At 35.0% G+C, this 14,312-nt stretch overlaps 2 protein-coding genes across 3 annotated transcripts; one reads left to right on the top strand and one right to left on the bottom strand.

Annotated features, from left to right (window-relative positions):
• Positions 1-456: 456 nt before the first annotated feature.
• Positions 457-13,539, bottom strand: LOC106060996 (transcription initiation factor TFIID subunit 9-like). Its single transcript, XM_013219040.2, has 6 exons — positions 13,306-13,539; positions 11,948-12,084; positions 11,141-11,272; positions 5,243-5,300; positions 4,534-4,656; positions 457-1,549 (listed from the first exon to the last, which is right to left on the bottom strand). The coding sequence occupies exons 1-6, from the start codon at positions 13,424-13,426 to the stop codon at positions 1,365-1,367; spliced, it is 756 nt and encodes a 251-aa protein (XP_013074494.2). The 5' UTR covers positions 13,427-13,539; the 3' UTR covers positions 457-1,364.
• LOC129923134 (UDP-glycosyltransferase UGT5-like) lies at positions 7,188-10,802 on the top strand. 2 transcript variants are annotated; one of them, XM_056012866.1, is made up of 2 exons: positions 7,188-7,311; positions 7,549-10,801. In XM_056012866.1, the coding sequence occupies exon 2, from the start codon at positions 7,617-7,619 to the stop codon at positions 9,180-9,182; it is 1,566 nt and encodes a 521-aa protein (XP_055868841.1). In that variant the 5' UTR covers positions 7,188-7,311; positions 7,549-7,616; the 3' UTR covers positions 9,183-10,801. The 2 variants fall into 2 exon arrangements, with proteins under 2 accessions (XP_055868841.1, XP_055868842.1); XM_056012867.1 differs by having other exon boundaries at positions 7,307-7,409; positions 7,549-10,802.
• Positions 13,540-14,312: the final 773 nt, after the last annotated feature.

Raw genomic sequence — 14,312 nt, 5'->3', positions numbered from 1 at the left:
TTAGGCACAATGTAAATGTTTCTAAGTGTGAAAGTATTCACACGGCTAGAAAAAACAACATCCTGTAGCTAAGTGAATTTTTACTAATCATTTAAATGTCATTCTAATTGACTGAGTGATTAAGCGCTTGGCTTCTGAACCTAAGGTCCTGGGTTCGAATCTCAGTGAAGACCGGGATTTTGAATTTCTGGATTTTTAGGGTGCACCTAAATCCACCCAACTCTTTAGTTGGGGAAAGTAAAGGCAGTTGGTGGTTGTGCTTGCCACATGACACCCTGCTTGTTAACCCCTGGCCACAGAAACAGATGACCTTAAGATCATCTGCCCATAGATCGGAAGGTCTGAAAGGGAAACATTTTACAAATAGTAACCGAAAAAAAAGACTTTTTTCATTCACTCACTTGATACACAGCAAATTCAACTGGAGGAACATCAACAAAATAAAGAAAAAAAAAATTTCAACTTACAGCAACAAGTTTTATTAGTAGTACAACTGTTCATATTTACTTTGGTCTCTATCACTCTATGTATATTATATATTTAAATATACACAAGAAACAATTACATGTGGGTCAGACAAATCATTACTCATACTAATACATAATATGGTCATTTAGCTCAGCAAGAGACAGAATAATAAACTCTCTAAACTTGGAGGGCTAGGAAAAGGCAAGGTTCCATGACCAAGGAAGTCAAATTTTTCCACAATAGTTCAGTGTTTGAATCCTAGGATTTTTATTTTTGGAACCTTTAGGGCGCCTCTCAGTCCACCCAACTCTAATGGCTACCTGGCATTAGTTTGGGGAAAACAAAAGGCAGCTGGTCACTCTGTTGGCCACATTATACCCTTGTTTATTGTGTGCCACATAAACAAATGATCAAACAAATCATCAGCCCTATAAGTTGCAAGGTCTGAAAGGGAAAATGATAGCTCATAGATTACAAACCATTTGGTATAATCAAGGCAAAAAGATAAGAAGAAAATAGTGTAAAATGTATGCCTTCAAGTGTGCTACAAATGCACAGAGAAATATTCCAGTTGTTACATTCTTTTATGATTATTTTTTGTTTCCACTTTTAAAAAAGAAACCATATTTAATCAATTATAAATGATACCTTCCATTAAACATCTCATATTATAAATTTACAGTCAAATACATCTTATAGCAGTCAACTGAAATATAACGACCATAAACAGCATGAAATTTAATCACACAAGAATAACATTTATAATCCGTAACAATCTAACACAAGTTTCCTCATGACATGCATTTTCAAAAAATAAAAACTTCCTTTAACTGCCTTCCATTAAAATAATCCAGTATGCTTGAGTGGCATTGTTTTGGTATAAATAGACATACATATCATATGTTGTCATAGTCATCTTCATCCAGCTTCCTCTTAAGTGGGTTAACAGTGACTGTCGCAGATGGGGATGGTGTTACTGATGGTGTGGTCAACGAAGTCAATGTGGTTGTGGTACTTGGCTGACTCAAGTTGATATTGCTGGTACTAATGATGCGGCTAAGGCCAGATGCTCCGATACCAGCTAATGGGAAAAAAAAAAGATTCAAACATTCACTTATATTTGTACAATATCTGTACAGAAACAAACACTAACAAGGTTACAAAGAAAGTTTGTGTGGAAACACAAACTCAAAATCGGCCCCCAAAGTGGTCCACCCAGGCAGGTTTCAATATTTTCAGAAAGAACATCCAAATGAAATTATATCAAAGACAAATGAGAGATAAGAATGGAGAAAGAAGGTTGACAGAACTTGTGTAGTGCCCCAACGGTGCAGCAGATCAAAGGATAGGTGCAAGTGAATGCAAAGTTAGATGTGAACCTGGCCTAACTAGTTCCCTTTTCAGACCTTGTGGTCTATAGGGCAGATGATGTAAAGTTCATCTGTTTTTGTGGCCTATGGTTAACAAGGGTGTCATGTAGCCAGCACAACGACCAACCGCCTTTACTTTTCCCCAACTGATGTCAGGTACCCATTAGAGCTGGGTGGACTCAGAGGCGCCCAAAGATTCCAAAGTTGAAAATCCTAGTCTTCGCCAGGATTTGAACCCGGGACCCTGGTTCAGAAGCCAAGCGCTTTACCGTTCAGCTACCGTGCCTCCCCTGGCCTAACTGAAGTCTTATAATTGATGTAATTGTTTTGAAAAGGCTCAATCTCTTTTTTTTTAATATTTTTTTTTTATTATTCACTTTCCAAAGATACATTGCATAAAAAAAACTAACTAATTTTATAGTACCACAACAACAAATGTAAGAAAATGCAGTTTACAAGATTACTATTCATTTTAAATTAGGTCTAATTTATAATGCATACTAAATAGCTTTTTCTCTTTAAAAAACTGCCTGCATGTGATTTAAAAAATTAGATTTTTTCGCTTTCTACATGCTTGACTGACCATGCCAATGTGTTATCTTTTTTGCCTGACCACTCAACACTATTGCGTATACCCAAGGAAAAAAAACACCATCAACTATACACACTACACTTTGACTACATGTGTAGGCCCACTACATCTATCTGACCAGGTTGTTAAAATCAGTCGAACACACAGTCTACTTATGTTTTTGGTAGGTAGGATGTGGATGAAATTTTTTCTTCTAAAGTTGGTTTTCCTAATGCTCTTAGTTCTATACAACTGTAGATCTAAACACAGATATCAATAATAGGCCTACAGACAACAATTAAATCTATGCTTTCGGCACCATCTAAGGTTCAAACTATAAATAGGTATAATTGATGTTCCCGCTGCTAATAAAATATCGTTTGCCGCAAAGAATTAATCTAAAACAATAAATATTGACCTACAACGCTTCAGATTTCAACTATTAACAAACAGCTACTTTCAGTATTAATAAGTCCTTGAAGCCAGAAACGGTCCCTGGACTTAAAATTACAAGCCTGATGATCAGTTGTTGGTCTGAAATTCATGAATACATACATCCACCCACTATACAAGCCAGATTTTACTTTTGAGAGATTTACATTAGTAACTAGTTAAATATATACGTACATATTTTACATTGACCTTCCCACACACACCCTTTACAGTTGGTGGCCTCGTACATAGACACACACACAGTCATGCTACTCAGATTAGTTAATTAGGCCTATCTGTTTATACATACTGTTAAGCTTTAATTCATCAATCAGTAACAGAGTTTAAAACAATAAGATACATAAAAGGAAAAAAAAAATTAATAGGTATGTTATTTAAGTTTTGCAAATGTTCAACACAAGGCATGTAGGTATTTGGCTCTGGCTCCGGCTGAATATCATATTTTAATATTCAGCAATATTCGGCTCTGGCTAAATATCAAAAAGTACTATCCAGTCATTGATCTTATTTAATGTCATTGGCTCTGTGTTATGGAGTGTGTGTGTGGATGATGAAGAAAGGGAGCATTCATTTTTGGTCTTGGAGAATGATGAAATCACGACAGGAGACAGGGTTTGTCATAATCATGTTAAGAACGTCAATTGAACTAGTAAAGAGTAAAGACATGTTTCGTAGTGAGTTTTTGTTTAAATATCAGTTTATTTCATTACTATTAGATCTTCATCTCATTTCAAGTTAAATCTGTGAATATTGTAATAAAATTTACATTGAGCTTTTGTTCAGAAGAGAAGTTGGTTCAAGTTATTTAAAGTTTATTTATCAAAGATATAATATGCCTACATCAGATTAGTTTTACTTGCTGTTTGGAGCAACAAGCCAACGAACAATCATCAACACTCTGCTTTAGGCAGTTATCAGGATTCCAAGCCAAGAAAGAGACTATTGTATAGAACCAAACTTGAAAAAAAACAACTACTTGTATTTTGTATTTGCTTAACTGACAATTCACAAGACTTATTTTTTTTTTAAAGTCAGACTCTTTATCAAGTCTCCTAAATCAACATATGGCTTCTTTCAGTCATGAAGAAAGTGTGGATCATCTCATTAACCTAAGGCATTAGATATGGGTTGAAAAATGTTAACTTAAACCATCACAGTCAATTTGATTAGTTTTAGCCATAGAATTATTTTTTTTCTAATCCCATTTAATCCCAGTTTTTTGGTATTTTTTGTTTTCAAAAGTTCATTTTTGTTTTTGTTTTTAAAAACACTAAATCAATGGTCTCAATGTTGTGACAACTCATGCTCAAACAAAAGCTTGATCCTATAGTAACTATCTGTTGCTGTATGCAAAGGTCTGTTCTTTAATATCATTTTCTAAAGCTTACATTTTCTTACCTAATAATTTATAGCATTCAAATAAATAAAATATGTAAAAAAAATATTTTCAATACATTTTTAGGTATTTTGTATTTTTGCTTAACTTTTTTGGTATGTGATGTGACTACTTGGTAATGATAAAAACATTACCCAACAGACAATATACAACTTACTAAACAAATAGCTAACATAATAATAGGTCATTGGAATCTTTCTATAGAAGTATGTAAAGTTGACAGTTCTGACAGTGGGATAGGAAAATAAATTTCACAGAATGCTTAGGCTACTTACCGAGACCAGGATTTACTCTGATTGTTGGTTTGGGAACAGTTTGTGGCTTGTTAAGTATAGTCACAGTGGGCTGAGTCAAGGTCTTCGTAACAACAGCCAATGTGGGACCTGTGTATGTCTTGACTGAAAAGAAAGCATAAATGAATAAGTATTGACAATTGCTCCAATGTAAAGAATGTAGTTTTGCAGGAATATTTGGATGTGTGTAAAGAATGTAGTTTGCATAATAATTTGGATGTGTGTAAAGAATATTGCAAGAATACTTGGATGTGTGTAAAGAATATTAAATGGGTTCCGCAAGGTTGTTATTGCCAGAAGTGGTAATGGATGTAAGCACTCCACTACCTATAAAATGCTTCCTAATGGCATGGGTCTCAAATAGCCTCTGACAACCAGTCCAACTCCTGGCCTGCACGTGTGGCTCAGATATTGATTCCTATGGAACTGTTCTCACTAACAAGAGAAGGGGCAAAGGCAAGTAAGTGGAACCTAAACCAGTAAGTTTTAGAATATTTGGATGTGTGTAAAGAATATTGAAAGAATATTTGGAAATGTGTAAAGAATATTGCAAGAATATTTGGAAGTGTGTAAAGAATATTGCAAGAATATTTGGATGTGTGTAAAGAATATTGCAAGAATATTTGGATGTGTGAAATTAACTGCAGTGTTTCTTAGTGCAAAAAAAAATGTTCTGACAAAACTCATCTACCTTGTGTGTTGACACCTATTCTAGGATTCACAGGTAAACCATACTGGACACTTCTTGGCTGAAGACAAAAAAGAATACAGCATGATAGACTAAAAATAACATTAGAGAATAATTTACAAGAGCAAAAATTACTTTCTAAGTGAATCTTTCCAAGCTACTAAAGCACAATCATAATAAAATTTGTTGATCTCAAGCTCTTCCTGTCCACTTGATCTTTCCCAATTTTTAACCACGGATCATATTGGAATAGCTTTAAGGGAGACAATTCCATTAGAAAAGACAAGTGATGCTTAATAATAATGAAGAAAGATGTCAAGCCTTGGGTTCACACATAGTCTGGTTCTTAGTTTTATAATAATGAAGAAAGATGTCAAGCCTTGGGTTCACACACAGTCTGGTTCTCAGTTTGACTGTGCAGCACCAACACATTTCTCAGTGTTGGTCCACTGGCCAGGTTATCAAAAAGGAACAAAGCCTCTTTCTTTCTCTTGTTCCAGACTCTTATTTCCCTCTTGTTGCTTTAGCAATATGTACACTCTATCTCTAAACAGTCATGTCTTTGTCCAGTGTTGAATAGAGCACACTGCAAGCACCACTGCAGGGGGAAGCACACTGCAAGCACCACTGCAGGGGGAGAGTTATTACAATAAAAAGAATTTAAATCCACTAGACCAACTTTATCTCAAGCATAAGTGGCAATGAACAGAACTGTTGAGCTGAGTCAAGAAAGAAAACACTCACAGGTGTCACTGTCACTTTCTGTCCTATAACTTTTGATCATCTTCTTAATAAATACATCTTAACATATTTGTAATGACTTGTCACACCAGGTTCTGCCTCGTCTCAAAATGAAACCAAAACCAGTGACTCATCTGGGCACATCCATTGTCTTCAGAGACAGAAGGATCCATATATATATATTTGTAGTGTACCATGAATTCTTACAATATGCCAAGAGGCAGAAGATCTGCAAATGAGGAAAAGGGCTTTATATTTTCGGTTTCGGTCTAAAAGTAGGTAAGCAGTCGGTCTTAGGGAGCAGAGAAAACAAAATCAAAAACCATATGAACTGAACTGAAACCTACTAGGCAGAAGAACAACACTTAATACGTATGTCTGCAATGATTAAACATTAGCTTCCCATTGGCTGACAACAACAACAAAAATAATAGAATATGCATCCTCCGTTTGGGACCCCTCAACTCAAGAAAACATTAAAAAACTGGAACAGACACAAAATAGAGCAGTGAGATTCATAACAAATGAATATTCACATTTGACTAGAGTAACACCTTTAGTAAAATCACTAAATTTAGAAAGCCTTCAGGACAGAAGGCTCAAAAGTAAAGTAGCAATCATACATAAAACACTGAACCATAATCTTCAAATACAAAAACAAAATTTAATAAAATACTCTGAACGACACAAAGATAAAGGCACATTCCTCGTCCCATATGCTAGGACAAATTTGTACAAACACTCCTTCTTCCCTAGTGCTATTAGAGCATGGAATGGGTTGCCTGAGCTAGCCAGGAAAACCAGTGACTTGGCTGAATTTAAGTCATTGGTTAATATGCATGACTAAATGCATGATGCGTAGGACCTAATCATCTTTTTTGAAGTAACGTCTGTATTATATAAGATAAGATAAAAAAAGATATTATATATATATATATATATATATATATATATATATATATATATATATATATATTATATAAGTTTTACAACAAAATAACATACTGGTGTGAATATATACAAACAATAACAACAACAAATTAACTGTCATTCAGACACAAATGTTTCCTCCAGAACTTAGCCCTCTGAGACATCTCTAAGTCCCCTAGAACTTTGAGGTGATTAAATAGGGACATGTCCCCCAGAGACACTTCAGTCATATACTCTGGTCTAGATTCCCTCCCCACCCACCCACCTGCCAGTTCTATAGCTATTGGTCTACAAGTCCTAAACAGTCATATGTCTTCATTACTTTAGGCAAAGACCAGTACATAAGCAACTGTAAAGTGAAGTAGTCACATGAACTGATAAATACATTCCTGTAGTGTAAAGTAAGTTTTCTGTTGCTTCTTTTAAAAATAAAACACCATTTCAATTCTATGACTAGCATTCATTTTAGTTCTGAAATTGTATTGAATTTTAATTAAATGTAAGTATGTACATATATGTTTCCCAAATACTAATCTGCTAAGCAATTAATGCATATTATTCTAATTATCTCATCATTTCAACGTTAATATTTGTTCATATACCAGAGACACCAAATTGTGAATGAATTTTAATTTCAGATTCTGTTACAAGCATTTGTCCTTGACATTTTAATTTATAGCTGTACACAGAACAATCAAGTCAAAGAATGAAGGACATTGTTTCCTTGGACGTATATTTACTGGCCATTTGTGTGGTCATCACTGGAAACTGCTGCTACGGCAAAACTGTGATTATGTTTCCAATCCCCACCAGGAGCTATGTCCTTTACCACTCTAAAATTGCAATGGCGCTAGCAGAACTCGGCCACAGTGTTCACATCTGCCTGACGGAGCACTCTGCAAAAGAAGGACTGGTCAGGGAGAGTGACCGGGTTCATTTTCTGATCTATGGGCAGAACCTGGGTAATGTGGAACAAACGTTGCTTCTGAGCACCAACCTAGTAGAGAAGTTTTGGAAGAGAGAAACAGTGGGCTTGGGTATGTCCAGTTTGAAGCCTTTAGCTGACCACATCAGACATTTTGTTACAGAGGTAATGTCAGACAATGTCTTTATTGAGAAGTACAAAAGCCTGAACCCTGACTTGTTTATTCTGGAATCGACTGTGTTAGTCCTCAACATGGTTGTCCTGCCTTATGCGATGGGCACTCCATTTGCTTTATTAGGAACCTTCCATGACATGATTCTCACAAGGACCCCTTTCAGTCCAGCAGTGGAGCCCTTCCCTCATGCAAGTTTTACTAACAGGATGACATTTTTAGAAAGAGTAGAATCTACCCTTATGTGTCTTGCTAGACTTACCATTGATCCATTGACGGACGACAGTCTGGTGGCTAGCTTTGCACCACACAAGCCACAGCTGTCTGTTTATAATATACTACGTAGAGCGGAAGTCTTTATTGCGGAGACAGACTCCATTCTGGACTATCCACGGCCAATGATGGTAAATACCAAACTTATTGGTGGCTCTTCTGCCACAGAGCCTAGAGCTCTGCAGGGGCAGTTTAAAACATTTGTGAATGAGTCCCCTAAGGGCCTAGCTGTGGTAACATTTGGTGCTAGTGATCATAAAGTACCTGCAAGCATACTGGATAAAATGATGTCAGCCTTTACGCAACTCGACTTATCAGTCATATGGAAGAGAGACAATATGACATCTCCAGTACCTCCAAATGTTCTCACATCAGAATGGATCCCACAAAATGACCTTCTGGGTCATCCCAAAACTAAAGTATTCGTATCCCATTGTGGTAAAAATGGACAGTATGAGTCTTTGTATCAGGGTGTTCCCATACTCTGCCTACCTATATACGGTGACCAATTTTACAATTCGAAACGCATTGTCACCAAAGAATTTGGACTTGATGCAGACATAAGGGACATAACTAGTGAGGAGCTAGCACAACTTATCCAACGAGTGGCTTATGATCCTAAATATAGAAACAACATTCAGAAAGCATCCATGTTATTCAAAGAACTTTACAAAGTCCCCAGCAAGGAAGCAGCTTACTGGTTTGACCATGTCATGAGATATGGTGGAGATTACATGAGATCACCAGGTCAAGAAATGCCGTTCTACCAGTTTCTTTTGCTAGATGTCATGGCCTTTGTCACACTTGTAGTCGTTATCTCTTTGTTGATAATGTATGCCATATTTAGATTATGTTTTACATGGATACAAAAACGCAGGCATGAGAAAATAAAATTGCAGTAACAATAAACTTTATCAAGCATTACTGCACAGCGATTATTATTTTTTTATTACTTATATGACATGTTAATCAGTCAATACACATAAACATTAAATGTAGTAGAGTTTAAACACACACTAATTCAGCTGTAGAGATTGAGCACATACAAATACAAAGATTTTAAGATAATGAAATTAAGCACGCCAAAACAGAGCCTTAAATATGCAACAGATATAAAAATACTGATGCAGAGTCTTGACTCAAATACGAGTGGGTAGTAACTAAGCTCAAATACAAACATATAGAAACTAAATGCGAATTCAGACATTTTAAAGATAACATCTGATTGTATAGAAACAGAAGCTGAAAAATAGTCCATGAAGATAACTGTTGTGACACTGTTACTTTGTGTGGTCAACCGTGACACAATAACGTTAGTTGGGTTTTATGTCTATTAGGTTTTAACTAACTGTAGATTTGTTTAGAGCTACCGAGCTATATTTATAAAATGACTATTATTAATTGTAAATACATTAAGGTCAATAAAGGTGCATGAGCTTCAAAGAACTGAGTCTATTTATTTATAAACTGGATAAAAAAAATGAGACAATGCCAGCTGTGTAATCCTCCTCATCATCATTAGGCAAGTGTCATAATGTGTCAAATTCCTTCTTTCTTCCCAGTCAACAGCTGTTCTTAACAGACTGTCAAGAGAGTGGCCGGTCCATTCTTTCACACTCTTCAGCCAGCTTTTCTTTGGATGACCCTTTCTTCATGCTCCCTCCTAGGCACTGGACCAAGAAGGATGATTTTTTTTTTACAGTGAGTTATTTCAGCTTTCGTTTCTAGAAGAATTCCTCCTCTTTGCTAGTTGGAATGTTGACTTATGAAAGTACAAACTCGTTTTCTTTTCCTGACATCTGATACCCATCAGTTTTATGTAGCATTTACACTCAACTCATCTTATAGCCTAAGTGTTCAGCGTCCAACTTAAACAACCAAATAACTAGCAAAGTAAACAGTTTAAAAGCTGATAAATTGAAGACAAATACACAGTTTATGAGTTCCATATGATTAAAGCACTGCTTAGGTAACTCCTTACAAAAATTTTAACAGCTTATGAATAGCAATATACATCTCAAATATATGGTTTAGAGCCCTGAGGACAAATCTGATCAGTTGAGGCGTATGTGTCAAAAGAACATGTACATGTGCAAAAGTTATTCCAAATTGTTGTAACTAAACTGTGACGCTGGTCAGTGTAGCCCTATGTGTAATCAACCGCCACATGTGACACAGACCTGTGTACTTAGGACCAGCTGAGTTAAGGTGAGAATGAGATTCAAGTACAAGTTGTGTATAGCTGTTATGTTCAGACATTGACATCTGCCAATTATTGGATGGCTGCCTGGTCGTGCGGTTTGAGCGCTGGACTGTCGTTCGGATTTATCGACGGTCGAGGGTTCAAACCCTGCCCGCTCCCATCCCCCGTCGTCCAGCGGGAGGTTTGGACTAGGAAGTAAACTATCTTCAACTCTGAAGGAACATCCGAAACATGTAAAACATTATAAAAACATTTTTTATTAAGTACCTGTATTTAATTGTTTATTTTTCATTATTTATTTCACTTATTAAAATGTCTTCTTATATCAAAACTCAAGTTGTCAAGTTCTTGACTTTTCATATTGTTCTGTCAAGGGTTTATGGAGAATCGCTTGGATGCAATAGTTGACTTACAATAGTGGATTTTCTATGAAAGGTATAAAATTGTTTTTCTTTTTTATTATTTATTAAAAACATTTGTAGCAATAATGATGTGAAACCTGATAATTGACACCTTCTACAAAGTGGACAAGACTGTACATTGATGCACTCTGAACTTCAAGTAAAAAATGATGTGGATAAACTAAAGTCATGTTGTTATCAAAAATAGCTTTCCTAATTCTTTGTTACCCATGACATTATGATATGCTTGTCTCACCTTTTTAATTGTTTTCAACTTGTAGTTAGGGGCAGTGAGACAATATCTATCTGGTGGCAGCCTGGGTCCTATGTAAGACTTTACTAGTGGTAGAGGCTGGCAGTTCTTTTGTCTGGCAATTTCCATCAACAGCTGAAGAAATAAGAAAGTGACAAATCCATGTGAAAGTGATGAAATAAAATAAATCTATAAATCCAAACGACAGTCCAGCGTGCAAAGAAAGAAGGACCTTTACATAATTTAACATAAACTAGGTTAACATTTAAGTGGAAGTAAGATTTGGAACCGATGGGTTTTGAGTCATTAGCTAAGAGTTTTTCTATTTAGGAAACCATTGTTAAATATATTTCTCATTTTGTGGTGAATCATTCTTAACTTAGGATTTTAAGACCCAAATGTCCAAGGACAGGTAACGAAATTTCATGTTTCTGCGCACATAGTTTAAAGAATGTGCCACATTAACTTTCTCCGACTAATACTAGCTATCTTTAACTGCTAAGTGTCCTGATCCTAACCTGCGTTTTTTTTCTTCACATCATTTTAACTATTCACTCCCCCCCCCCTCCCCCATCCATCCATCCCAGTGGTGCTACAGCCCATGGAGGGCTCTGGCCTGCTTCAACACATCCTTCCATTCAGATCTCTCCTGGGCCTTTCGTCTCCCCGCCCTAACCTCCCCCCTCCCCCCCTTTATTTCTAATACTATCTTTAAGCTAACACGTTCAGTCATTATTTCTTTTTTTTTCACATCATAAAGGGCAGCTAAATTAATGTAAATAAGAAATAAACAAAACACTAGGTTCATACATCTCTAGGTGGAGGTGTAGTGAATGAATGGTCCATTTTCATCTGAACGGCTAACCTAACATCCTCTGTATCAACTGACTTCCTGTTGGCATGGTTTGAATACACTTTAGCATCCTCCAAGACATCAGTTACATAACCTTTTAGGGAAATCAAAAAAATAAATAGTTAATAATAATAAAACATATAATAATAGTAATATATATTTTCCATAAGGAAATTTGTCTTACAATTTGTGCATTTTATTGGGATTATTGAAATCTTTCAGTGGGATGTTACTATCAATGAGTAGCTATGCTAGCGCTGGCGAGTGTGGAGTTACAATCATCAAGTAACATGGAGTACAACATTACTTTTACTATCTTTATAATGTTAAACTTTTTATTTTCCACATGTGAAAGGGAATGTTCTTTGTTTAGTTGTAAATAGGATGAGGTACCAAGACTTTAAAAAAAAAAAAAAAAAAAACATTGTGTTTTTTTAATAGTTCCACTTTTTAGTTTATTTCATGGCGGTTCCGCTTTTTAGCTTATTTCAAGGGACCCAAAATATTTTTAAAATAATACAATTTCTTAGTGCATTTTATAATGTTTAGGTTTGTGGTTTGTCAATATTTAGGATTAAAAGTAGAGTCCTAAGGTTAATTCTTTCAGTATATCAATTTTTTAATGAATTTTAAAAATATTTTGTTTTTCCATACTTAGTTTAAATTAATTAAAAGAATTTTTTAATTACAATTTTAAATCCAATTCATTTTCGTTTGAAATAAAGTGTAAACATGTTAGATTTTAAAATAAAATAACCTATCCCTAACCCTTGCAAAGTTTTGTTCATCCCAAAAACTCCATTTTTTCTATCAAAATAATTTGCAATGATTTGTTCAATATGTAAATATAACCTAGCTGATTCAATATATTTATAATAACATAATGAAAAGGAAAACACAAAAACCGCATTCAGTATAGAGAAACGAAGTGAACCAATTTATTTTTAAATAAAATCTTAACAATGAGTAGCTTAATAGTATACATAGGAAGCTAATTTTATTGTCCACTTGTTGAAGAAAAGGAATATGCTTTCATTTTTTTTTTAATGTTAAACCGGTTTACTATTAAATTAAACCTAACCAATCATTTTGGTTCACAAAATACATAAAATAAAAATGTCTCCTTGTAGTACTTGTAGAGAGCCGAGGCTAATTCCCAAGTATTCTAAAGTGATAGAATCATAGATCCATAAAATTTATTTAAATTTTAAATTAAAAGTATTTTAATTTTTAAGCTTGAAGTTCAAGTTGGGAACTGACTCAACTTGACTCACTCAAAGTATCAATAATCAACAAGAGTCAAGTCAAGACTCACGATATGTAAATTCCAGCATTTGATTAATAAGCCGTGGTTCGGACTCCAGAACTCCCATGTCTTTTAGTATAGCAGACATAACTTGTGCATCTTTAGGGGAACTTTTGGCCGGTGTTGACATTTTCGATGGATTTAGAATCTAATAGATCTCTGGATCTATGGATAGTTCGATATGATAGATTCTATCTAAACGGATAAACAGCTACTAATCTCGATTTCTTATGAGTGATATCCCTTGAATGAGGAAGCGTAGGCTAGGTTTGTATATAGGTCTGTGATTTGTTTTTTTTTAATATTCTATAGTCCATTTTATATCGGTACAATCACTTCTATACATCTTATCTTATCTTATATAATACAGACGTTACTTCAAAAAAGAAGATGATTACGTCCTACGCGTCATGCATTTAGTCATGCATATTAACCAATGACTTAAATTCTGCCAAGTCACTGGTTTTCCTGGCTAGCTCAGGCAATCCATTCCATGCTCTAATAGCACTAGGGAAGAAGGAGTATTTGTACAAATTTGTCCTAGCATATGGGACGAGGAATGTGCCTTTATCTTTGTGTCTTTCAGAGTATTTTATAAAATTTTGTTTTTGTATTTGAAGATTATGGTTCAGTGTTTTATGCATTATTGCTACTTTACTTTTGAGCCTTCTGTCCTGAAGACTTTCTAAATTTAGTGATTTTACTAAAGGTGTTACTCTAGTCAAATGTGAATATTCGTTTGTTATGAATCGTACTGCTCTATTTTGTGTCTGTTCTAGTTTCTTAATGTTTTCTTGAGTTGAGGGGTCCCAAACAGAGGATGCATATTCTATTATTGGCCTAACCAAGGTTAAATAACATTTTAGTTTTATGTTCTTATTTGATTTATAGAAATTTCTTTTAATAAATCCTAACGCTTTGTTTGATTTTTTTGTAGTTTCATCAATATGTGGATTCCATGACAGTTTTTCATTTATTATAACACCTAGGTATTTTGCGTTTTTAGTCTGTGTTAC

The sequence above is a fragment of the Biomphalaria glabrata genome, chromosome 15 (assembly GCF_947242115.1).
Source record: "Biomphalaria glabrata chromosome 15, xgBioGlab47.1, whole genome shotgun sequence".
NCBI classification, from domain to species: Eukaryota; Metazoa; Mollusca; class Gastropoda; family Planorbidae; genus Biomphalaria; species Biomphalaria glabrata.
This window is presented reverse-complemented; position numbering and strand designations above follow the sequence as displayed.